At 41.0% G+C, this 25,792-nt stretch overlaps 1 protein-coding gene and 1 long non-coding RNA gene across 3 annotated transcripts; one reads left to right on the top strand and one right to left on the bottom strand.

Annotated features, from left to right (window-relative positions):
* Window positions 1-736: 736 nt before the first annotated feature.
* On the bottom strand, window positions 737-16,725 carry pcbd1 (pterin-4 alpha-carbinolamine dehydratase 1). The gene is made up of 4 exons (XM_008106645.2): window positions 16,640-16,725; window positions 3,614-3,745; window positions 2,510-2,590; window positions 737-1,275 (listed from the first exon to the last, which is right to left on the bottom strand). The coding sequence occupies exons 1-4, from the start codon at window positions 16,640-16,642 to the stop codon at window positions 1,177-1,179; spliced, it is 315 nt and encodes a 104-aa protein (XP_008104852.1). The 5' UTR covers window positions 16,643-16,725; the 3' UTR covers window positions 737-1,176.
* LOC107982616 (uncharacterized) lies at window positions 4,696-25,792 on the top strand. 2 transcript variants are annotated; one of them, XR_010004616.1, is made up of 5 exons: window positions 4,696-8,189; window positions 20,585-20,644; window positions 23,253-23,302; window positions 24,018-24,094; window positions 24,605-25,792. It is a non-coding gene; the product is annotated as an uncharacterized LOC107982616 (long non-coding RNA). The 2 variants fall into 2 exon arrangements; XR_001730087.2 differs by lacking the exon at window positions 4,696-8,189 and having other exon boundaries at window positions 16,767-20,644.

The raw sequence follows: 25,792 nt of genomic DNA on the forward strand, positions 1-25,792 counted from the left end.
CACTTATTGGGAATGGGTAGAGATTTGGGGAGCACTCCTTTAATTGAAGGGGAAATGCTGAGGGAAAGGGGGGTGTTGGATAAGACGGAATGTTGGATAAGCAAGACTACTGTATTTAGTCATTGTGGCCTTGCGGTAAGGCATTATCTGGTCTTTTGTTGGTTGTGAAGTTTCACAACCTTGACTTGGTTTCAGTTTAACTTTTAACTTGGTTTCAGAAACATAAAATTCCATTTCAATTAGACTAGAATTAGAACTGGGAGAGATCTTTTGGGTCTAGCATACCAAAGCTTTGCATTCTTATTACAACTAACAGAATCCCTTACCCAGCATGACCATGATGTCTTCAGGACTCTTGAGAACTATGATATGAAACTATATTTTCCAAACCTTTCTCTTGTGGCTCACATGAAGAAAAAAATGGTTTGCGCCCAACCCAGCTGCCCAGGGTCGGGCAGAAGGTAGATCAGTTTCCCCTGTAAATCTCAAAAAGTTATTAATTTTACATTGTTCAATAGCAAAAACATTTTTATACCTAAGCTAGATTTCCAGAATGAAAAAAATTAGAGAAATAGATTTAAATATAAAAGGATGTGAATTCAATTCTTATATAGAAAATACAATCCGAGGTCTGGAATATGTTCAGAAGCCATTCATTCTTTCATTGTAAGTGTATCCAACTATTGTATTCGAAGTTCAAAAAACAGACAAAAATTTAGAATTGACAAGCCCAAAGTCTCTTGTAACAGCAGTGTTCCACTTTATGGTAGTCGATAGCTAAAATATTAAAAACCCAATAACAAAACCAACAAACTGTATTTATAAACCACTTTCCTTTATAGAACACAAATCAGCTTTATTATAACTAACTCCAGCACAGGTGGCCTCTCACTGTAATACTGCATGGTCAGAGACTTGCAAGAATTCCAATACTGAACATTGCAAAGCTAAAACTTGCCAGAAGAACATTTAAGACAAGATAACAAAGTTGCAGAGCACTAGTTTCCCAAACTCACGCGTGGAATCATCATACAAAACATTAAGACGTCAGCTGTACTTAAAGGTGGGTTTTCTGAGTATGGGATCAGAATTATCTGCTGTCTTTGGTTGGTACAATGTATTTCTCCACTTGGACACTCACTGCTTCTGCTGACAGAAAAAGCTCATGGACGGCATCTAGGCTAATGTGTTTGCAACTTGTTCTATGAAACTGGCCAAGTTGATGTCACGCTCCGATAAGCCTCCACATTCATGTGTGCTTAAGGTTATGTGAACCTGAAATAAAAGAAGTACCATAATGAGTGCCCGTTTTATAACTTTCTGTAGCAATTCAGTATGCAGTCATGGCTGCAGATACCACGGAGAAATGGAAGGGATACTCAGTGGAGTAGCACAAAGTAAGAAACACTTTTTACAGCAGGAATGGGCCCTCCAAGTGTTTTTGAACTAAAACTTCCATCATGCATTGACTAAAATGGCTAGGCTTATAGAGAGTTGATTAAACAACACTTAAACACAACCCAGAGTCTCTGGCTTAATGGTTTGAAGACTGGTTTGACTTGAACCTAGAGAATGTCTGAATCTTTTGTTTTAAATAAAGCAGCTCTGATCTTACATTACAAAATCAATAGAGTCCTGCCAAAAAAGCAGAGCCTCTTTATTAATTAGTCAAGGGACTAATTAGAGTTTGAGTGAATAATCAACAAAATTGCAGTTATGCCCCATCAAATAATCCCTTGTTGCTAACAAAAAACAAAACCGCCACAAAAGACTGGCACTGGGTAATAAGACTGCCTTATCACACTAGAGCATGAATCCACTTTAAATCCAGTTTCTGCCTCCTGCAGAATTCTGGGGCTTGTAGCTTGGTGAGGCAAGGACCTGTCTGGCTGAGCTATTTAAAGCCTCCTCCTTAAAGTGGATTTAAAGTGGATCCAAGCTCTAGTGTGATGAGTTCCTTAAAGTGAGCTTTCCAGAGCTGGAATTCTGTTGAGTGCATTGTCACATTCCATTTTATTAAATGCTACAGCGTGGTTGTGTTTATGACATCTTCATTTAATAATTTGGGGCGTAATCATCCTTTTTTTTACATCCATGCGTGATTCCAGAACCAAACTGCCTGCAAACCTGGCAAGCCCACTCATGATATAGAAGAGTTGGTGTAAAATGCATGGTTACATATCCTCTTTTTATATTCCACTCTTCACTCACTGCACAGATGCTCTTCTACTTACACTAGTCCATCATGAATGCTCAGTTGTGCTGGAGCAGGATCACAGAACTAAGTATTCACCTTGAACACCTTGAACTTAACTCCACACTTGGTTTATTTTAAAAGGTGGGGGACAAGTGCCTCTCCAGTTGTTGGCAAACTGCAAATCCCATTAGACTTAGCCAGCACTGCCACCAGTGAAGGGTTATGAGAGGTGCATCCCATCAACATCCAGAGGACCCAACATTTCCCATCTCAGGTTTTAATCAATACATGTTGAGCCACCTCTTCCCTTACCTTGTTGTAGACATTAAACCATTCAGGGTGGTGGTCCAGCTTTTCTGCCTGTAGAGCTACTCTGGTCATGAAGCCAAAGGCCTGATCATGAAATACAAGAGATATTTTAGGAAAGGATACAACAGTAACTTGAAAAGCAGACACCTTTTACAACCACATACCCCTTCGGGTCTATAGTAAACCACTAAACACCATCCTGTAATAACGGGTATACAATATATATCTGAAGAAGCAAACTTAAGTCTGTGAAAGCTTATCCTATCAATTTCTTTCTCCTCTTTAGTCTCAAAGGTGCTACCAGATCCCTTGGTTTACGTTAGTTATTCACAAATTCTATTTGGTGTTTTTACACACAAACATTTGGTTTTCAGTAATGTTTGTGAAGAAACACCAAACAGAATCGGTTTACTGTACAGCAGGGGTAAACAACTTGGAGCCCTCTAGATGAGGTGGACTACAATTCCCATCTCCAACCACCCGTTATGATGGCTAGGACAGATTAAATTTGCATTCAGGAGGGCAACATGTTCCCCACACTTGCTATAACCCAAAGCATATGCAGACAGCATGATGGGTTCAAGATTTTCATATAATGTTGACTCTTTGTTACAGCGCTCACATTCAGAGATGCACCAGTACTGCTATACTGTAGGGACAATGAAGCATGCCATCCAAGCATGTCCCAAAGGCTGCCTTTCAAACTGCAGCTTCTGTCCTATATCCTGTGATCAGGATCACTGAATTACTCTATGTGAGCTGACCAAATATCCCCATCCTTCTGCCAATATAGATGCACCACGACCAGGATGACTAAACAGACTGTCGTACTTTGGTCATATCATGAGAAGACTAGAAAAGACAATAATGCTTAGTAAGATTGAAGGCCATAGAAAACAGGAATACTGCACCCCAACTGATGAACTCTCATTCATGGGGTTGTCGTAAGTCAAAGTTGAGTGAATGGAAGTTGACAGCAACCACCACCAAAAGTCACACATTGATAAATAAGGAATGATATTTTGTGTGGTCCAAGTGCCACCTGCCTTGGCGTTGCTGGACTAAAAATGAAGACAGATGATAAAACGGATGGAGTGGTTTTTGTACCCGATTGAAGTCCTTGAAATGGAACTCCTTGCAAATGGCATCTCTACCCTCTACCTCATTCCATCCTACCGCTCGGAGAGTTGGCAGCAACTGTTCTCTCTCTTCACCACTTAGTCTGTGGGCTTTTCCTGCCTAGGAAAAGAGAGAAGTAGAGCCAGTAACAGTCACAACAGTTTTGCGGGTAAACCTTCATCTCTCCAGCCTCAAAAAATGTATACTTTCCACATGGATCCAGAGAAGCAGCTCCAGTATTTTAGTTGAAGTCATATTTGCATGTACAAAGAACATCCACAGACAGAAGTAATATACCAGTGATTCTCAACCTGGGATCCCCAAATGTTTTTGGCCTTCAACTCCCAGAAATCCTAACAGCTGGTAAACTGGCTGGGATTTCTGGGAGTTGTGGGCCAAAGACATCTGATGACCCCTGGTTGAGAACCACTGTAATATACTATATTGAAGACATCTTATTCCATATGTATGAATCCTGGTTTTCTGGAGTCCCTACACAATATTCAAACTACATCATGCCAGCTCACCAATATAATACACAGCTCTCATTCTTCTGAGGATAGATATGCACAAGTGCTATAAAACATGGTTTTATGACTTACCTAATCTTTTGTTAGGACTTACCTGACTACATCACAAGGTTTTTTGTCTTTGGAGCACCAGGGCATATTACTACAGCCTTTTAATTAAATTTACTTTATCATTGATCTGATTTCAACAACATCACATACGATTTGGCAACTTGTACCTGGAATTTGTAATTGCTGTTTGTTTTTTCCTGGCTCCCACATCACATAAGTGGTTCTTGTGGAACATAAACTGGATCACAACACCCATGCTCAATTCCCTGCGACAATCTCTGCACTACGTTCAGTCTTGATGTCAGACTATGCCAGGCATGGGCAAGCTTCAGCCCTCCAGATGTTCTGGGCTTCAACTTCCACAATTCCCAACAGCCTACTGACTGTTAGGAATTATGGGAGTTGAAGTCCAAAACACCTGGAGGGCCGAAGTTTGCCCATGCCTGGACTATACTGTATGCTTCTGCAAAAAATACTTTTTTCAAGCACATTAGTATTCTCAGATACAGAACTGGCATTTCTTTGCAGAAATGATTAGTGTGACGGGACTAACCTTGTTTCATTATTAACCAGCTTATGGTTCAGTTAATGGTTAAGGACTATTGCATGTCTTTGTAGTATCTGGATACAGGGAGGATCCAAAGGGAACAAATCAAAGCAAGTCAGCAGTTTCTCCTGTCACTGTGTACTACATAAATACTTCTGGGGGCAATCATCATAAATGAGCTCCCACCCCAAATTTCATCTCATGTGGTGTCCTTGCATGGTAAATTTGGACGTTATTCTCTGTGACTGCTGACGAGAGAAAACTTGGCCTTCAAACTCATGTTTAAATGGCATCTTGGCTTATGGAAGGAAGCACAGCTAATAGGAGGCACACAGGATCCATTTAGCAGTTTCCAACCAGTTCCTCTGTATGTTCTTTGATAAAGCCAATCAATTACATATTAATGTCCCACCCACTAGTTTTCTGCCTCCTGCTGATTACACTGTTGTCTGACAGCTTAGATCTCAAATCCTGAGTGAATTGTTTTTGCACTCTGGGTCCATAATGCCTCTATTCTACAATCTCCAATAAGTAGCACTGTGATTATACTGATGAGATCGTTTGTTCCACAAGGCTTCCATGGTGTTGTCCATTTTCTTCCGTTGGGCCTGTGCCTGCCTTACATGTTGTCCTTTTTATCAGCTGATTCACACAACAGTAGTTCTTTTCTAAAACTGATGGATCTTGTTACAAAACAGTGAAAGTGCTTTGCTGGTGGGATGTGTTTTTTTCCGACTAAGGTTTACAGGCACATTTTATAGCATAGTGATTCTTAAACTATCTGGTGGGATGACCAGTATGATATTTGTACCCATTGGTTACATCTGTTTCCTTTTTTTCTCCTGGAAAATCTCTGCAGATTCATGGATTTTTAGTAGTACAAGTGTATCAGTCCTGCTTTACTTGCATGTATTTTTATACCACAGTGACATAAATCAATAGTCCTCCCACAGTGGGAATTAGCTTGCCTCTCCAGCTATGGCAATCACCCTTTATTTGGACTAGTTGCACTTTTATGGTAGCTTAGAAAAACACATTGTTTGCTCAGAGGAGGTACACTAAAACAATGGGCTCAACCCAGACTAAATCAGTCATACCTTACCCATAAACTCAGTGGGATTATGTTGTTGTAGCAAACATATCTCAATTTCAGTGGAAGATAGCAATGTTGACTAAATAAAACCCAATGTTTTGCAAGGTCATGCTTTGAGCATCCCACACAATCTTGAAAGCAAAGTAACAATACCACATAGTTTGAACAAGATTTATGGCTAAACAGAATTGAATATATTCTGTGGAACATACGGTAGGAGAGACTCATGGGACAGCTTACCCAGAAACTAAGATTGTGGGCTAATTCAGTCCTTATTTCACAGTCTAAACTGCAGAGACAAAACAACATTGCCTTCAAGATGTTTTGGACACAACTTCAATAATCCCTGGCCATTGAGCATGCTGGCTGGAGTTCATGGAGACTGCCATCCAATATATTTGGAGTGTGCGGCCCAGGCCCGAAACAAGAAAAAAAATTGGGAGGGATTGAAACCTTTTTTCCTCAAGATGATTTTTCAGGTCAGTGTCTCCTGATCTGACACGAGATCTTAACAAGGCCTTAAATTACTATCATTATGCAAAGTCTTCACAGGTAATAAGTCCTGAATCATTGCTCCTTCTTTAAGTCAGTTCTTGTCAGCCACAAAGCACAATAGTTTCCACAATTGGCAGAAGCTTCTTTCTATTTTCTTCTGCTTTCTTCTTATTTCCTTTATCATGATGACGTGCTACATAAAAAAGTTTTTCACTGTGAATTAGCAAGAAGTTTTCAGCCAAGCAGAAGTTGTTCTGATGGCATTCTGCTTTTTGGTGTCTATCGAAGACTTCTATTGCATTTTCCGATCACACAAATGGTTTAGCAACCAATGCACCAAGCTTCTGATGACCACCTTTACCCCAACTTCTCCTCCAAACACCACATTGTACTTACAAAGTGCACCTTGTACATGAAATGAGTAGGCTAACAAGGGGAATCTGCTGAACCATTTGGATTGAAATCTTAGATACCTTTTATCCATAAGAAATACATATTCTGACAATTGATTCTTGATTTTTCACTAATCGAGTTTTCACTTGGTCAACAGAAACAGTCTTGTTCATACGAAGTCCAAGGTCTAACAGTGACACAGCTTCTCTTTGCTCTTGTTCCATGGTTTCTTTGGCAGGGCTTGAATTTCATGAAACGGAGGTGGGAGACACCTCCGTTTCCACAATTTTCACCTACAATCCAGGTGAAATCCCCCCTTGCCTTAGGCTTTGCCTGCCAGCTGTGGCTAGACCAATTTAGTCACTTCCACTGTGTCAGCTATTGTTACTATTGCAATGTAAATTGATAGAAAGGTAGGTAATGATAGTGTGAATAATCAAAATTTGGTTGAGATACTGCTTGCAGTTCTGAAGGACCTCTAATTTTTGCTTCTCATATACTTGGCATGGGGATTTGGTTAACCAGTTAAAATTCATAAGAAAACCAGATTTTTTTTTGACCCGATAATTTCGGAGCTGGTTTGATCCCCTAAACCACCCCCTTGGCTGCGGGCTTGAGTGTGCTTGATTTATAACCTCCAACATAATATTAACTTGTGACTCCTCAGGAATAGTTGGACTACAATACCCATTAGCCCTCAGACACTGTTGAGGAATCATGGGAGTGACAGGCCACCATCTGGAAGGCTGCAAGTTGGTGAGCTTGCAATGCTCAAAAGGACTTCCTTTAATTTTCATTGTAAAATCCCACTTCCAATATTACCTTGTGTGCTGAACTGGAGCATTTCAATAAAGCCAAGCCACACTGGGTAAACACTGCTCTGCACAATAAAATGTCAGTCATTGCCCTTTTAGCGAGATCACTTGATAAGGTTGCCCAGGGTTTCTTAGCAACTTGGATGAGGTAGGGAGAGACAGAAAGGCTGATGATGAGGCCAAAGCCCGTCACTTCCTCTTGGTTTCCATAACCACGCAACTAGAAAGAAGTCAGCATTCGCCAGGCGAAAAGGGGAAATGGGAGGCAGGAGTCAGTGTCCATCGTGGGACAGATGCTTCAACAACATGAATCTGATGCAAGATGGACTCTGCATTCTTCAGGCACCACATATTGCTTATTTATTCAGACACTGGTGCAATTCTTTAAATATATTAATGTTGTAGTTATTATGGTAAAGCCCTTAAATTTTAGTTTGGATCTTCTTTCAGTTGCAGAATGATGAATTTCTATGTTCATATGGTTAACTCCAGAAACGGAATTCCAGGACAATTATTGCAAATTATAATGAAAGAAAGCCGGTGATGACGTAGCAAGATACATGTTGATTCAGATTTCCTTCCACACCATTAAAAAAAGGAAACAAATGGCAAGGAACCTTTGGCACTCCAGGTAGTAAAGGTAAAGGTTTTCCCCTGACATTAAGTCCAGTTGTGTATGACTCTGGGGGTTGGTGCTCATCTCCATTTCTAAGCTGAAGAGTTGTTGTTGTTCATAGACACCTCCAAGGTCATGTGGCTGGTATGACTGCATGGAGCGCCATTACCTAACCATCGGAGCAGTACCTATATATCTACTCACATTTGCATGTTTTTGAACAGCTAGGTTGGCAGAAGCTGGGGCTAATAGCAGGAGATCACTCTGCTCCCCGGATTTCAACCGGCAACCTTTTGGTCAGCAAGTTCAGCAGCTCAGCAGTTTAATCTGCTGTGCCACCGGGGGCTCCGGCACTCCAGGTAGCTGACAGAGTTGAGGGTTTTTCCTCTCATTTTAAACAGTAAAGGATGAAAAGAAGAATTGCAATTTTTCAAAGCAAAAAAGGGAGAAATTTCTTTAATAATTGACATCTGGGAGAATAAAAGAAGACTGGCAAGAAATTTTCCACAATTTTTCCTTGTGTTTGATATTTTGAAGTGTTGCAGAGAATTATTCTGCAAAGAAAATCACATGTTTTTGTGCAAAACCACTTTTTTTTGCACAGAAAATAAGTTTCCCATTTTTTGGGGGGGGGGGGGGGATTCCTGAACAGAAACATATTTTCTACATAGTGTGTGTGAAAACAAAAGCAGTTGTTTCCCCTGCAAAATAATTCCTCCATAGCGCTTTGGTACAATCAAATATGAGAATACTGCAGCAGAGAATTCATTTTCTTTTGAAGAAGGTAAAAACTATTATTATCTGTTCTCATATGCAACAACAAAAAGTGCAAGGATTTTACATCTCTGTCTGAAAGCTGAGGAGGTGGCTAGAAGAAAACGTGATCCAATAATTGGTGGGGTCAAAGCCTGTAAAAACAGGGAAGGCTGCACGTGGCCCAAGTCCTGCCCTTTGGTCTCTCTGGATTGCACAAAGTACCTCAATGCAACTTTTTCATGCAAACACATATGATGGTCTTGCTCCAGATTTTTTCTTTTCTTCAGACATGGAGTTTCTTTTTACAGGCAGTCGCCAGTTACAAACATCCGACTTACAAATGACTCGTAGTTAAGAAAAGAGGTGCGACAACAGGAAGTGAAAGAAATTTACCCCTCAGAAGGGAAATTAACACCTGGAAGAGTTGAAATTAACACCGGGGAAAAGGCATCTCAGCTGAAGCTTTATCACCAATCCTTATTTCCATAACAAGCCTATTTTTTTTCAAAATCCAATTCCCACAGGGAAAGGAAGTGTGGTGAAATCTCCTAAACAGGGACACAGACAATAAAACAAACATCAGGGGGGGTGTTAACCCTTCCCTATGCAATCCAAAGCCGATATATCTGTACATATCTATCTATATCTATATCTTGATATATGTGGCTGGAGTTACACTGAAAGAAATGTACTGGTACCTGTTCAGACTTGGGGACTGCCTGTATTCCTGGCTTCCCAGCCATTTCAAAATCAGCTTGACAAGTATACTAGAAATTTCCCATCTTTCTTGATGGGAGATAGGCCTCTTGGCTAAGCATTTATTATGCAATATCAGTCTAAAAGGCTGTCACCAGGGGTGTCAATCTCATTTTCACCAAGGGTCACATCAGCTTTGTAACTGCCTTTAAAGGGCTGGTTGAAACTGTAAAATGTCTACATGCAACTATGTTGCTGTAGCACTGAAAGGCTCAGGGTCACATAAAACTGTATGGCGGGTCACACATGTGCTGTAGGCTATATCAACACTGGGAGCCATATCCATACAATGCAAAGCCCGCAGGATTGTGCAAATGTTGGCTATCATATGGTCTTATTGACCGAGAATGCATCTACATTGTAGAATGAATGCAATTTAGCACCACTTTAACTGCCATGGCTCAATTCTATGGAATCATGGGGTTTGTAGTTTTACAAGGTCTATATCAGTGGTTCCCAACCTTTAAGCCTCCAGGTATTTTGGACTTCAGCTCCCAGAATTCCTAACAGCTGGTAAGATGTCTGGGATTTCTGGGAATTGAAGTCCAAAACACCTGGAGGCCCAAAGGTTGGGAACCACTCGTCTATAGCCTCTGCTTGTTCCTCACCAAACTAGAAATCCCAGGATTCTATATCACTAAGCCATGGCAATTAAAGTGGTATCAAACTGTACCCATTCGACAGTGTAGACGCACCCACAGGCACAAATACATGTACCCTGTTTCCCCTAAAATAAGACATCCCCAGAAAATAAGACCTAGTAGAGATTTTGCTGAATTGCTAAATATAAGGCCTCCCCTGAAAGTAAGACCTAGCAAAGATTTTGTTTGGAAGCATTCCAACACCAGAGCATGCAGGATTGGTAAATGTACATACCATAGATTGCTGTACATGAAAATAATGGTAGTAACAAGAAATTCTTGATATGATTCACAGTTTGTCTGGTTATGCTGGTTTGTGATATCTACTGTACAGTATATAATAAATGTCCATTTTTTGTTCAACAATAAAAGTGAATTCTTCATGGAAAAATAAGACATCCCCTGAAAATAAGACCTAGAGCATCTTTGGAAGCAAAAATTAATATAAGACACTGTCTTATTTTCGGGCAAACACGGTAGCAGTCAGGCCCAATATCTGTCTCAGGTAGCAACTATCGAGGAGGAAATGTGTTGAGGTTTTATCTACATAGATTATTTATCTTCACTCATCAAGGAAGTTATTTTCCTAAAACCTAGAGGATTATATTGTCCCATCATTAGTATTAAGATCCAACTTCCCTTATGCATTTGGAATTGGATATGGTGGGATTCACCATTTGGTTGTCTTCCTTAGGCAGAATCGTATCTTGAACTGGTTCTGGGAACCAACCTTCTGCCTCCTTCTCCCTATATTCCAGGAACTGATCTCAGATTAGATTATCTCTTTATACCAGATTATCTGGCAATGTAGGCTTATATAGTCAAGTTCAAAGCAGATCAACTAGGACAGTGGTTCTCAGCCTGGGGTCCCCAGATGTTGTTGGCTTTCAACTCCCAGAAATCCTAACAGCGTGTAAACTGGCTGGGATTTCTGGGAGTTTTAGGCCAAAAACATCTGGGGACTCCAGGTTGAGAACCACTGAACTAGGACCAAATCTGTGATATAACAGGTACAAGTAAAGGTTTCCCCTGACGTTAAGTCCAGTCGTGACCGACTCTGGGGGTTGGTGCTCATCTCCATTTCTAAGCTGAAGAGCCGGTGTTGTCCATAGACATCTCCAGGTCATGTGGCCAGCATGACTGCATGGAGCGCTGTTACCTTCCCGCCGGAGCAGTACCTATTGATCTACTCACATTTGCATGTTTTCGAACTGCTAGATTGGCAGGAGCTGGAGCTAACAGCGGGTGCTCATTCAGCTCCCGGGATTTGAACCTGGGACCTTTTGGTCCACAAGTTCAGCAGCTCAGCGCTTTAACACACTGTGCCACCAGGGGCCCCAATTTGTGATATAGTGTAGTGTATATCCAGCCTGTAGCAAACCCAACCCAGGCTCCAACTGCAAGAGCAGTTCCACAATCAGTATAGATCATGATGGCTTCACTAGGGAGGATGTGGTTCAGGCCAAACTACCTCCCCATGGATCAATGTAACATACCCAATTTCTAGTTAGTACAATGCTTGAGAGCAGGATTGTCATCTGGCCCGTCACCACTGAAATACAGTTCTCTGCCCAAGCCCTACAGACAGACACCATAGAACAGGGGTGTCCAATTTTTTTCACTTCCCTGGGTCACAATGAAAGAAGAGGATTTTTTGGCCAACACATAAAATAATCTAACTCCAATAACTGATGAGCAAAAAAAAGTCTGTGCATAATTTGTGTGATAACCTCCAGAACAGACAAGAAAAAAAATCTTTGTATAATGATCTTAATTATATGCTTCAGTTTGAAAGGTCTTAAAATTTTCTGGCTCAACTGTTTGCAATGATAACACAAATTATGGATAATACTCTGAAATTGTAGACGTAACATATGATAATGATTCTATTCCATTCCGTTATTGTCTACAAAGTATGTGCTCTAGAACCGTATTCAAATTACGACAGAAACACAAAACAAAATTTCATGAAGTTTTAAGTAAGTTAACGATTTTGTGTTGGGCGGCATTCATAGGCATCCTGGCATTCATAGGTTAGACAAGCCTGCCCTAGAAGATATATCCAATGTAAATTGGAGCTAACATCTTGTGAATGCCATTTTATGTCTGCGGTGAGGGTCCAGTATCAAAAGCCATGCCAGATTTTCCTTCAATTTGCAGGCTTATGAGAAATTGTCATTATTAAGTTCTCTCGTCCCAGTGCTGAAGGCCGTAAGTTTTTTGTTATTTGCCAGGTCTAGTCCTTGTTTTTTCCACTTCACCTTATAGTTTACACTTTGAATTTCAAATGCTTCATGGACATAAACTAATGTTTTTCACATGCTTTGCACAGAGCTTGAAAGAACACATGCTTCTCATTACAGCAGGCTGCAGAACATATTCAAGGAGAACAACAAATCAATAAAAGCTGCTGTTCCCAAGCTCTCAATTCTCTACACTGAATTAGAAATGCACAAACAAACAAACTCAGGTCAAGGTTTGCCTATTTACTTCAAAAGGCATAGCCATTCCCCTCCAGGCTTCAATTGGAGATGGCAAAGCGGCACAAAATAGATATTACCCCTAAGATTAGGCCTTACTCCCACACCATAATCCTTGGCAAGCATGAAACCGTAAGTAACACTTTGTGGATCTATTTCCTTCAAACAATGCTATTATTAGTTTTCTAAGATCTACAGAGATTCTCCCAGGAATACCTCAGCAATCGAGAGTCCAAAAGTGGCAGGCTAAACCCAGAATCTCAATCAGCGGGTAACGCTGGATGAGAGACCCCCTCCTGGACACACAGAAGACTGGGCAACGTGGAAGGTGCTGAACAGACTGTGCTCTGACACCACTAGAAGCAGAGCCAACCTTAAGAAATGGGGCTACAAAGTTGAGTCCACGACATGCAAGTGTGGAGAAGAACAGACCACTTATTACAATGTAGTCTGAGCCCTGCCACATGCACAATGGAGGACCTTCTTACCATAACACCAGAGGCAATCCAAGTGGCTAGCTACTGGTCAAATGACATTTAGTATAATGCCAAGATTTTAAACTTTGTGTTTTTCAAATACATTACAACTTGTACCCTCGGTTCGCTTCTGACACGATAAATAAATAACAATGCTATGTTGTTACTGTTCAACTGTCTGACTTGCCAGGTTAGGTTAATATATTCTACAAATAGTTTCCATCTGTTGTGGGTGAAGGGTCGGATTTTATTTTATATTTACTTTTACAAAATAGTAGCTGCAATTGCCAAGGACTACACAATTCCTACATAAGGAATAGCATAAACATGCATTTCAGTATATATTAGACCAGGGGTCCCCAAACTAAGGCCCGGGGGCCGAATGCAGCCCATCAAAGCCATTTATCCAGCCCCCACAGCACAAGGGCAGAAGGGGGTTGGGCTAAATGACCCAAGAGGTCTCTTCTTATCTTACAACCATTATTATTATTATTATTATTATTATTATTGGTGGTCATCTGTCAGGGGTGCTTTGCTTGTGCTTTTGGTGCACAAAGGCAGAAGGGGATTGGACTAAATGGCACAAGGGGTCTCTTCTAACCCTCTTTATTATTATTATTATTATTATTATTATTATTATTATTATTATTATTATTGATTCTGGGTGGCCATCTGTCAGGGGTGCTTTGTTTGTGTTTTTGGTGCACAAAGGCAGAGGGAGATTGGACTCAATGGCCCAAAGGGTCTCTTCCAACCCTCTTTATTATTGTTGTTGTTGTTGTTGTTGTTATTATTATTATTATTATTTATTGCTCGGTGGCCAACTATAGTTCGGCCCTCCAACGGTCCGAAGGATTGTGAACTGGCCCCCTGTTTAAAAAGTTTGGGGACCCCTATATTAGACTAAGGAAAACATCATGGGGTTGCTACAAGTAGGCAAGTGACTTGAAGACATGTCCACAGAAATTGTACATTACTATACATCAGATCTCCTTTAGCATACTGGTATATTAGACTCCATACTTATCAGATCTGATTCTCAAAGATGTGCACAAACCAAGGGTGCATCTACACCCTAGAATGAATGCCGGTTGACACCACCTGAATTGCCATGGCTCAATGCTACTGAATCATGCGAGTTGGAGTTTGATGAGACATCAGCAATGTTTGGAATATACAGCTGAACTCCTTGTACAACTACAACTCCTATGACACCACAGCGTTGAGCAGTGTCAAATCAAATTCATTCTACAATGGTGAAGCACCCATGGAGACATGACTGTACTGAATAACACAATAAAATTCCAGGGAATTTGGGGAAGATAACATGTTCAAGAATGAAGCCACAAGTTCCTCTGTTAAATTCAATCCCAAAAAGAAGGCCAAGAGAGGATATGATAACCATATTTAAATATTTGAAAGGATGTCACATTGAGGAGGGATAAAGCTTGCTTTCTGCTGCTCCAGAGATTAGGGGGGGAAATAGTGGATTGGAAGAAAAAAATTGGAAGAAAAAAAATCTAAACATTACTAAGAACTTAAGTAAGAGCTGTTTGGGAGTGGAACATACTGCCTTGGAGCATGATGGGAGTTTTCTTCTCTGGGTGGTTTTCATGGCCATCTGTTGGGAGTGCTTTGATTATATTTCTGAATATCAAGGGGTTGGACTGGATGACCTTAGTGATCTCTTCCAACTCTATGATTTTATGAATTTAAGATGCTGAATCATGATATTCTACACTGATAATTGTATTTTTCAACAGAGGCTGTATGGTCATCTGTCAGGAGTGCTTTGATTGTGTGTTCCTACATTTCAGGAGGTTGGACTGGATGACATTTGTGGTCTCTTCCAACTCTATGATTCTATGTATCAAAGATATTGAAGCATGATACATATTATACACTGATTGTGGAAGATTTTTCAACAGAGGCTGAATGGTCATCTGTTGGGAGTGCTTTGATAGTGTATTCCTACATGGCAGGGAGTTCGACTCCTGATACCTCTTCTTTTTTAAGCAGAGGCTGGATGGCTATCTGTTGGGAGTGCTTTGATAGTGTAGTCCTACATGGCAGGGAGTTGGACTCCTGGTACTTCTTTTTCAAGCAGAGGCTGGATGGCCATCTGTTGGGAGGGCTTTGATGGTGCATTCCTACATGGCAGGGAGTTGGACTACTGGTACCTTTAAAAAAAATGGAAGCTAGACAGCCATCTGTTGGGAGTGCTTTGTTCGTGTGTTCCTGCATAGCAGGGGGTTGGATTGGATGATGTTTGTGGTTTCTTCAAACTCTATTATTCCATTTCTCAAAGATTTTGAAGTATGATGCTATAGGGTGGTAATTGTACAAGATTTTTCATCAGAGGCAGGATGGCCATCTGTCAGGAGTGCTTTGATTGTGTGTTCCTACATGGTAGAAGGTTGGACTGGATGGCCTTAGTGATCTTATCCAACTCTATGATTCTATGAATCTAAGATACTGAAGCATAATATTCTACATTGATCATTGTTTAAGACATTTCATCAAAGGCTGGATGGCCATCTGTTGGGAGTGCTTTGATTGTGTTCCTGCAGAGCAGGGGGTTGGACTGGATCACTTTAGTGGTCTCTTCCAACTGCGATTTTATGAATCTAAGATACTGAAGCATGATATTCTACATGGATCACTGTATAAGATTTTTCAACAGAGGCTGGACGGTCATCTGTTGGGAGGGCTTTGATTGTGTGTTCCTGCATAGCAGGTGTTTGGATTGGATGGAAACCCCTTCCAACTATAGGATCCTATATTAGGAAAAACAAGATGACAGAGCAACTGTATCTCTGGCAAGGATGCAAACAACAGGTCACCCCTAACTATGCCTATCTATTTCTACAGGGCATTAATTCTACAGTGTGGATGGACCCCAGGAAACTCCTACATATATGCAGCTTGATCTCACTTTAATTGCTATAAAATCCTGGAATTTGTAGTTTGGTGGAAAAGAGAAGACTTGTTTATGATTTCCAAAGACCTTGTCAAACTACAGCTCTCAGGATTCTATAGCATTCAGCCATGGCAGTCAAATTGCATTTCATTCTACAGCAGGTATGGGCAAACTTCGGCCCTCCAGGTGTTTTGGACTTCAACTCCCACAATTCCTAACAGCCTATCGGCTGTTAGGAATTGTGGGAGTTGGAGTCCAAAACACCCGGAGGGCCGAAGTTTGCCCAAGCCTGTTCTACAGTATAGAGATGGACTCATTGCAGGGGAGCGAGATGGGTTGGGGTTAGGGATTAACTAACTTCCCAGCCCTGGTTTGCTCTGCCTGTTTCAAAGCTCCCTCCAGCAGCGTCAATTCCCAGCAATAAAAAGGTAGCCTAAGGACTCACCATGCTTGCTTGCTTGCTTGCTTGCTTCTATTGCAGCTGCTGAGCCCACAGGTCCTGCTTCTGCCTCGATCAGGCGGTCAGACGTGCGGACTTTGCGCGGCGTGGGCGGAAGGGGGCGTGGCCACTGGGGCAAGGAGACGCCCGCCCCTGGAGACTCCCAGGGGTTCAACCCGTGCTCCAAAGGGCTCATCCTTGGTCCAAAAGGGCAACTTTGAAGCCCGCAGGTAAATAGAGGCGGATGGGGAGGAGGGCCACCTAGCCTTATCCCTCTGCCATTCAGAAATACACCATCAAATCACTCCTGACAGATGGCCATAGTGCTTTTGATATTTAAAATGGTACCAGGAGTCCAACTCCCTGCCATGTAGGAATACACCATCAAAGCACTCCCGACAGATGGACATCCTGCTTCTGCTTTTAAAAAAAGGTACCAGGAGTCCCAACTCCCCACCATGTAGGAATATACCATCAAAGCACTCCTGACAGATGGCCATCCTACTTCTGCTTTAAAAAAAGTTACCAGGAGTCCAACTCCCCGCCATGTAGGAATACACCATCAAAGTACTCCCGATAGATGGCCATCCTGCTTCTGCTTTAAAAAAAGGTACCAGGAGTCCAACTCCCTGCCGTGTAGGAATACACCATCAAAACACTCCCGACAGATGGCCATCCTGCTTCTGATTTCAAAAAAAGGTACCAGGAGTCCAATTCCCTGGCATGTAGGAATACACCATCAAAGCACTCCCAACAGGTGGCCATCCCGCTTCTGATATTTAAAAAGGTACCTGGAGTCCAATTCCTTACCATGTAGGAATACACCATCAAAGCACTCCTGACAGATGGTCATCCAGCCCCTGCTTTTTTAAAAAGTAAGTACCGGGAGGTAAAAGGAAGCTGTCATTGATTTTAAGGAAGCTCAGTGTTGGGTCCTGCAAAACATTGGCAATAATAAAAGTTTTGTGAACGTCAGCTAGTGGCTGTTGTAGACTTTTCCGCGAATCTGTCGTGCTGTGTTTTCAGTGAACTCTGCAGCTGAACTTCATTCAAAGGAAAATCAGCCTGTGTAGCAAGCCTTTCAGGTGCGGGTTTGTGATCAGTAAATGTTTGATTTTTATTCTTATTTTATATACTTAATTATATACCCAGGATCACAGTCAAATTTTCTCAACCCGAAAGGGGTGGCAAGGGGAAAACTTTAGCCCTGAGTCTAGCTCATCCAGCTCCTTTCTCTCAACCAGTCGAAGAAGAAGGGGAATTCTGCCTTTACTTCCTTTCTGGATACAGCTACACTGTAGAATTAATGCAGTTTAACCACCATGACTTAATACTAGGGAATCAAGAGTTGCAGTTCTTGCAAGGTCTGTCAAAGAAAGTTGATGCTTCAACCAGGATTCCAAAGCATTGAGCCATGGCAGTTAAAGTGGTGCCAAACTGCATTAATTCTGCTGTGTCGATGCACCTTTAGTCTGGCTACAATGGCTAGAATATGGCAGACTGACAAAGTAACTTTTCAAACCTCCATAAAAAACAAGGAGGCAGTGATACCTTAAAGATACATTCTTACAGAGGCCAGGAAAAATACTTCTTTAGATTAGAAGAGAAATCTTAACCTAAAGCAGTGGTTCCTCAACTTCATTCCTCCATTATTGTTGTTTTGGATTTCAGCTCCTAGCATTCCAGCATTTGTCATATTGGCTGGGGCTTCTGGGAGTTCAAGTCCAATGGGAGGACTGTGCGCACTCAAGCCATTTAGATTTTATCGTGATCTTAGGGCAGTGGTTCTCAACCTTCTTAATGCCACGACCCCTGAATACAGTTCCTTATATTGTGGTGATCTCCAACCATAAAATTATTTTGTTGCTACTTCATAACTGTCATTTTGCTACTGTTATAAATCGTAATGTAAATATCTGATCTGCAGGATGTATTTTCATTCACTGGACCAAATTTGGCACAAATACCTGATATGCCCAAATTTGAATACTGGTGGGGTTGAGGGGATTGGTTTTGTCATTTGGGAGTTGTAGTTACTGGGATTTATAGTTAATCTACAATCAAAGAGCATTCTGAACTCCACAAATGATGGAATTGAACCAGACTTGGCACACACAACTCCCATGACCAACAGGAAATACTAGAAGGGTTTGGTGGGCATTGACCTTGAGTTCTGGAGTTCTAGTTCACCTATGTCCAGAGAGTACTGTAGACTCAAATAATGATGGCATGAATACTCAATATACCCAAAAGTGAACACTGGTGGAGTTTGGGGAAAATAGACTTTGACATTTTGGAGGAGTTGTTGCTGGGATTTATAGTTCACCTACAATCAAAGAGGCTCTTGAATCCCACCAATGATAGAATTGGGCCAAAGGACAGGCAAAGAGTTCTTCAGCCTTCTCTGCCAAAGGGGCCGCCTAAGTCCATCGGGAATATGTGTTTTCTGATGGTCTTTAGTGACCTTTCTGAAGCCCCCTCGCAAACCCCCCAGGGGTCCCAATTCTCTTGCCTGCCAAGTTTGGACCAGTTACGTCACTGGTGTGCGTCGCAGTGGTCTGTGGGAGCAAAAGTGATTGAAAGTACTGGAAATCCCATCATCCCTGGTCTATCCTCCTCCAAACTGCACCAGGACATAAAATGGATCATGGGGATTAAGTGTGCCAAGTGTGGTCCTGATCTGTCATTAGTTAGAATAACAGTGGTCTGTCGGAGACAAAGTGTTTGAAAGTACTGTAGATCCCATAATCCTTGGTCCATCCTCCCCCAAAGTGCTGTAGCATGTAAAGTGTGTGATCTGGATACGTGTTCCAAGTTTGGTCTTTACTCGTCATTGGTGGGAGTCGCAGTGGTCTCAGGAAGTTAGTGAAGGTACTGCATGTCCCATCATTCATGGTCCATCCTTCCCCACACCACACCAGGACCTAAAGTGGGTCACATCGCATCTGTGTTGCAAGTTTGGTCGAGTTGTGTCATTTGCGGGGGTCTCAGTGGTTTGTGGGAGGCGAATCGGGTGAGCCCACGAGAACCTTAAGATCATCTGGAGAGGCCCTGCTCTCGGTCCCACCCACCTCTCAGGCACGGCTGGTGGGGACGAGAGACAGGGCCTTCTCGGTGGTGGCTCCCCAGCTGTGGAACTCCCTCCCCAGTGACATTAGGCAGGCTCCATCCCTTCTGGGGTTCAGAAAAAAACTGAAGACCTGGCTATGTACGTAGGCGTTTGAAGAATAAGTATGTGTTGGCTTCGACGCAGTCTGGATTAAGGTTCTTGTATGAGGTCTGGTGGATGAATGGCATAAGCACTTTGCATTGTTTTAAACTTTGTATATTGTATTTTATGACTGTTTTAACTGTTTTAACGTTTTAGTTCATTGTATAACAGTGTAACGGCATCAATTGCCACTTGTAGGCCGCCCTGAGTCCCCTCGGGTTAGAAGGGCAGGGTATAAATAATTGAAATAAATAATAAATAAGGTACTGCAAATCCCATAATTCTTGGTCCATCCTCCCCCAAAATGCTACAGTGTGTACCAATACTTTATAAACATTTCTATGATTTACACCATAGCCCTGAATCATTTAAATATCACATACTAGAAGTGGTTACACAAACTAAACATATGGACTTCAACAATAAACTTCTACAAAGAGAAACATATTGGATCTTCCCCTATTTGAGTACATTGAGGGTGCTCACAACGCCATCTGGTGGGGATAATCTTCATTTCTTCAGCTTTATATGAGCTTCTGTTTCTTTAACATCTCACTTACATCTTCCCCTTTAAATTGAGACAACTCCCTGAGGTTTCTCATACTCGCAGTTAGAATCTAACACATAGCAGAGTATCCCGTGAGTATATACTGTTTTTGTAAAATACGTTGATAAAACAATTATTTTGGATATATGTAACTCTAAAATGCTTATAGCCACTCTTTGTTCCTTTGGCCTAGATTCCACTGTGTATAAAAACCTGTATCTCTAAGGAGAACAAGTGTTAAGTTTGAAACTTTGTAAGTACTTTGAAATGTGTTTTTAATATGTGATGTTTAATGGATATATTTGGAGCATATGTTGATGTATATAATAATTTCAGACCACCAGAAGAAGGCCTGGAGTAATGCCAAAACCGGTCGTGGTGCGGCTGACTCATATTCAACTCGGCACAAGAATACACAACGGCGATAGTATTTCAAAGTGTATTGTACAAAATCCATTCAACATTGTTTGTAATTACTGTGAATTCGAACAGTATAACTTGTTTTATATTTAAATTGTTTACTGAACTTGTTTATTTTCTATTTTGTATATAAGTGGGCTATGTGTGTTGAGTTTACCTACTCAGGAACCCATTCGTATTGTGCTTTTACCACATGGTCAGCCCCATTTTGGCCCTCTTCTGCCTTTTGTTTCCTTCTTGAGAGGCCACATTTTGCTCTTCTCAAGGCAAAAATGTAGCTATTTAGATATTTTGTTATTTTTACCTTCTTACCTTCCTTAGAAGCTAGCCTAGAGAGCTAGTTAGCTCCAAGAACCCTTTCTATCAACAATGGATTTTTTTTATCACAATAAATGATTTTGAACCTATAATTAAGACTCTGCAATCCTTTGCCATCCTAAGGAAGAAAGGCTTCTCCCAGCTCACCACATGTAAGTTTCTGCTGTTTTGGAAGTGTGGTTCTGCCACTCTGCTGTATTTTTGTGGAATCATCCCAAGAGAGGGTTATTTTGAGTCTAACATTGTTTTTAGGCATTGAATTTTTGCCTATTTACTGTAAGCTGCTTTGAGTCTCCTCGGAGAGAAAGGTGGGGTAAAAGTGATGTAAATACATAACAGCTCAATAGATTCCCCAGCATAAGCACTTAGCCAGAATTTCTTTTTTGAAACCCCCCCAAAAAGAACACAAAAGTACAAGGAACACAAATGTGTTACTTTTTAAATATTTGTAATAAGAAAAACACTTATTTTTTAAATACAAGTGTCTAGCCCTATTTAAAAGAATTGAAAATGAAGTTTTCAAGCTCTGCCAATATTAAAGTGATAAGATATCATTTGTGACTATTATTGTCTGGAAGAAAAACTAGAAGTTCACTCATGGATTAGCTTCTACTGTCTCAACTTCTGCACTTCTTTATTGCTCTCTCTCTCTCTATAATTCCTCAAAGAAACAAGGCCAGCTCCAAGGTTGTAGAAAATAGACTTCAATTTTCTCCCTTCTTTTTTCAAATGACCTTGACTTAACCAACAGTTTCTTTTGCCAGATTACCACCTCCTGGAGGGCACCAACTCTCAATTCCTCCCCTCTTCAAAAATCCCTCTCCACGCTTTCATTCACTTGCATTTACACAGCACACTGCTACCGATATTCTGAAACAAATGATATAGGTCACTCAAATGAATCCCAGGGTTCCAAAGCTTCTCCATGGCATGATTTTGCCCAGGGACAGTTCACAAGTAGGACAATGATGGTGGATGGAAACTGCAGAGAAACCGTTGAAGGTTCAGGTATTGCTCCAGGCATTCCAGTGTCTAGCCCTATTTAAAAGGATGCTCTTAAGTAAGTCATTTAGACAACATTGAGATCACAAGGGCAGTCCCTTGAATGTAGTTTATGAGACTGCAGGGTGCAGTTATTTTCATGCTCTTACTGTATAACCACAACTACTGAAAATACACTTTGAGAATGAAAACTAGGCTCAACTAAGCAAAGAGGATGAAAGTTTAGTGAAAAGGACTTGCTGTAGCTTTTAAAGTCACAGACATATACAGGACAAAAGGAGAACAAGCCATTAGAAGGGATGGTTTGTGAAGAAGAAGAAGAAATAATTTGGCTTATATTTTGACTACTTGTTAAAACAAGGAGCAGGAGATCTTGACTGAATCTGATACTCTGACCACATAACTGCAGAAGCAGAGCTTTTGGGAAAGGAATGTCTTGATATTTCAGGACCACCACAGAAGCATAAAAAGAAAAAATGCATTAGCTTCAAAGGCCAAAATATATTTGCTAGTATTTAACAAATGATGTGCCTCATTTAAATAGTGTTGCCAGTAGCCAAATATATTCACCTCATTAAGCTTTCAGTTAAAAATTAAATGATGTGGGCTTATTTTAGTTTATTCAAAGTATGTTTTTACAAGCACTGCCACTGCTTATTCTTGGACTTGGCATACTGACTTTGGTGAAAATGATTCCCTGTTGTGTTCTTGTACGTTGGTCTGGCTGTTACTTGACTGTTAGTCTTTGGGACCTCTAATATCTGGGGTTAGCCAGCACATCTAGACTCTTTGTCAAAGTATTTCTTTCACATGAAATAAACAAAGAAAATTGAAAACCCATTGCATGGTTCCACATTTGGCTTCATTTGCCAACTGCCATCTTGGAAAAGTTTGGAAAACCATTGCTATCCATGCTCAGTTGTAGTCTAAAAAGGACATATTTCCAATACTTAATGTCCCTTTATGGTCCAATATGGTCCTAGACTAATCAAATGGCTTTTTCATCCATAGACAAGAAACGTATCCCACACAATTTCTTTTGAGACCAGAAGGCTTTATTAGAGGTATTTGGGATGCATCCACTGACCATTTTCTGCTCTTTTACCTATCATTTACTTCAGGCCCCAGAAGATCCTAGGGCATCATCTCTAATGGAGGAATGAATGTAGAGGTAAATGATTTTATCCCAGAGGAAAAAATTACACAGCCTCCTTCTGCACCTAAAAAACATACTTGAACTGTGTGATCAAAAACAGGCAGAGTGTGAAGTGTGCCCTTTAAATACCAGCTCCTAATTGCACTGATGTGAATACGAAAATCAATGGTGTATGTTTATGAATTAGGACTTTCATTAAAATTGCCTCGATGTAAATAACACAATCAGGTCTTCTATCAGGAACGATTGTCAATTTCCATCCTGGTATTTGTTAATAATAACTGACAAAATACCAGGGACTCTCCACAGCTGTAAGCGTCCTGGTAATGGCTTTTTGGCACAGATATATTAAACACCCTGATGATAAGCTCCAGATTATGAATGATAGATTAATGTCTGGTGTGACAAGAATAAAAAGAGCTCATTTGATAGGCAATGGAGAGTATAGTGCCGTTAAATACAATTCATTACTTGAGGCAGATAATGCTTTTGCCCTCATGCCCTCTTTGTTACTCTCTGTTTATGTCAGTTTCATTGGTGGATTACAAATCCACCAAGAATTGAGGTCCTCATCTTTTGTTTCAGTTTCACTTGCAGAATCCTCAGATATTGATGTGTTTTGACAAGGTTTACCCTGTTGTTGTACACTATTTTCTATTCTTAAAATCCAGAGAAACAAAAACTTGCAGTCATAGTTTCAACTCAAGTTATCGCCAATCTATTTCAACAGGTGCTGGCTTCCTGTTAGTGAATTATGATGGTATAAGTTCAGCCTGGATAACTGTCACTCACTTTCTTGTTGTAAAGGTCAGAATTTTGTTCTAATCATGCATCACCATAATCTTCCCTTAAAACCTATCCTGTAACCTGATGGGGAACAGTCACCAATTTTCCTATAACTGGATATTTCTTTCCACTTATATCATCTGCAGGGATCTCCTAGGAAACTCTGGAGGTTTTAGTGGGTCCCTGTTGCATTGCATCCAGCTATAGAAAAATCTTGCTGGTCCACCTCTGCTATGACAGAGATTTTAAGGACAGGGTGGGAATAAGACTTACAAGGTCATGGGGTGTTTGTATCAGAAGCTTCAGCTATGGAGCTTCTGTTACAAGTGTAGGATGTGGAATATTGTTTTATTGTCTTTAGAGTCAGAGGTTATCAAGCTATTTCTACCAAAAAATTTTCTCTGCTGCAGGAAACCAGCAAGCATTGAACTTTCTGTTGATTAGTGTTGGAAGAATATAGGTTAATATAGGAAGGAAATCAATTATCTCTTATTTACATTTATAGTTTTTTTCTTTCTTTTTTCTCTCCAGTGGGAAAAATGAAAAGGAAACCCAAACCAATTGAATACTGTGAAAGAAGAATGCATGCTCCTTTAGCCTTTACCCTAGTGATATCGAATCTAGACTGCAATAATGTGAGGATCCTGCCTGGCAAGGAATGCTAGCAATTAATTAAGTTTCCAGATTGAAATTAAGTCACCAAAGGCAGCTTTTTTAAATGTCAGGAGTGACTTGAGAAACTGCAAGTTGCTTCTGGTGTGAGAGAATTGGCCATCTGCAAGGATGTTGCCAGCGATGCCCAGATGTTTTGATGTTTTATCATCCTTGTGGGAGGCTTCTCTCATGTCCCTGCATGGGGAGCTGGAGCTGACAGAGTGAGCTGATCCACGCTCTACCTGGATTCAAACTGGTAACCTTCAAGCCAGCAACCCAGCCTTCATGTCAGCAGTCCTGATGGCACAAGGGTTTAAGCTATTCCTTCACTGGGGGCTCCATTAAAGGCAGATGAAGACATAAGACAGAGGCAAATTTATTCATCCATGGGCATAGGAAGGAGACCTGTGGACTCACACCCAAGAGACAAGTCTCCTCACATGTGCTCCTGCAAGGAGCTAAATAAAGTCTGTTTCATTGTTACAGTTTGAATCCTCCCGCCCTGGCCCGGGATTGGCTTAGCCTTCGATGGTGTGGCCAGAAATCTCTTCCCAGCCAGGCTGGGGCTAGGCTCAGGGGGTGGGGAAGAGTCCAGAGGGGAGGATGGGATTATGAAATCCAGGCTCAGGAGAACAATGGCCTGGCTGAGTTGTCCTCTTGTCTGAGGCTGGAAACCATTCTGTGGCCCAGCAAGTAAGTTTAAACAGAAAGGAAAATATATTTTACATTTAAGCATAAAAAAAGGTTAAGGTATACATTTTAGATTTGAGAAATGAGTGCAATATTATACAATATTGTTTTGTTGACTTTTCCCTTGCTAACCTTCTAGTTTTGCCAGGCTAGAACATAGAAATGTGAATGTCCCTCACCCCAGCTAGACAAAAGGTATTGGAATTCCTTTGTTTGTTAGTCATTGAATGGGGTAGATAATAATAGCAGGATCATTTAGCAGTTAGCTTAGGCCAAGGAAAGGTCACGTGTGTCTTGTAACATGGATATTTGTTACCTGTTCATTTTTGCTGTAAATATACATTTAAAAACCTGATTAAATGTACGCAAACCTAA

This window comes from Anolis carolinensis, chromosome 3 (genome assembly GCF_035594765.1).
Source record: "Anolis carolinensis isolate JA03-04 chromosome 3, rAnoCar3.1.pri, whole genome shotgun sequence".
Taxonomy (NCBI): domain Eukaryota; kingdom Metazoa; phylum Chordata; class Lepidosauria; order Squamata; family Dactyloidae; genus Anolis; species Anolis carolinensis.

Excerpts from the sequence above, each read along its gene's own strand:
- pcbd1 (XM_008106645.2), bottom strand. Across the intron at positions 2,591-3,613 it reads ATTTCAAGGACTTCAATCGG|GCCTTTGGCTTCATGACCAG; the intron begins GTACAAAAACCA and ends TTTCATGATCAG. Across the intron at positions 1,276-2,509 it reads GGTTTAATGTCTACAACAAG|GTTCACATAACCTTAAGCAC; the intron begins GTAAGGGAAGAG and ends CTTTTATTTCAG.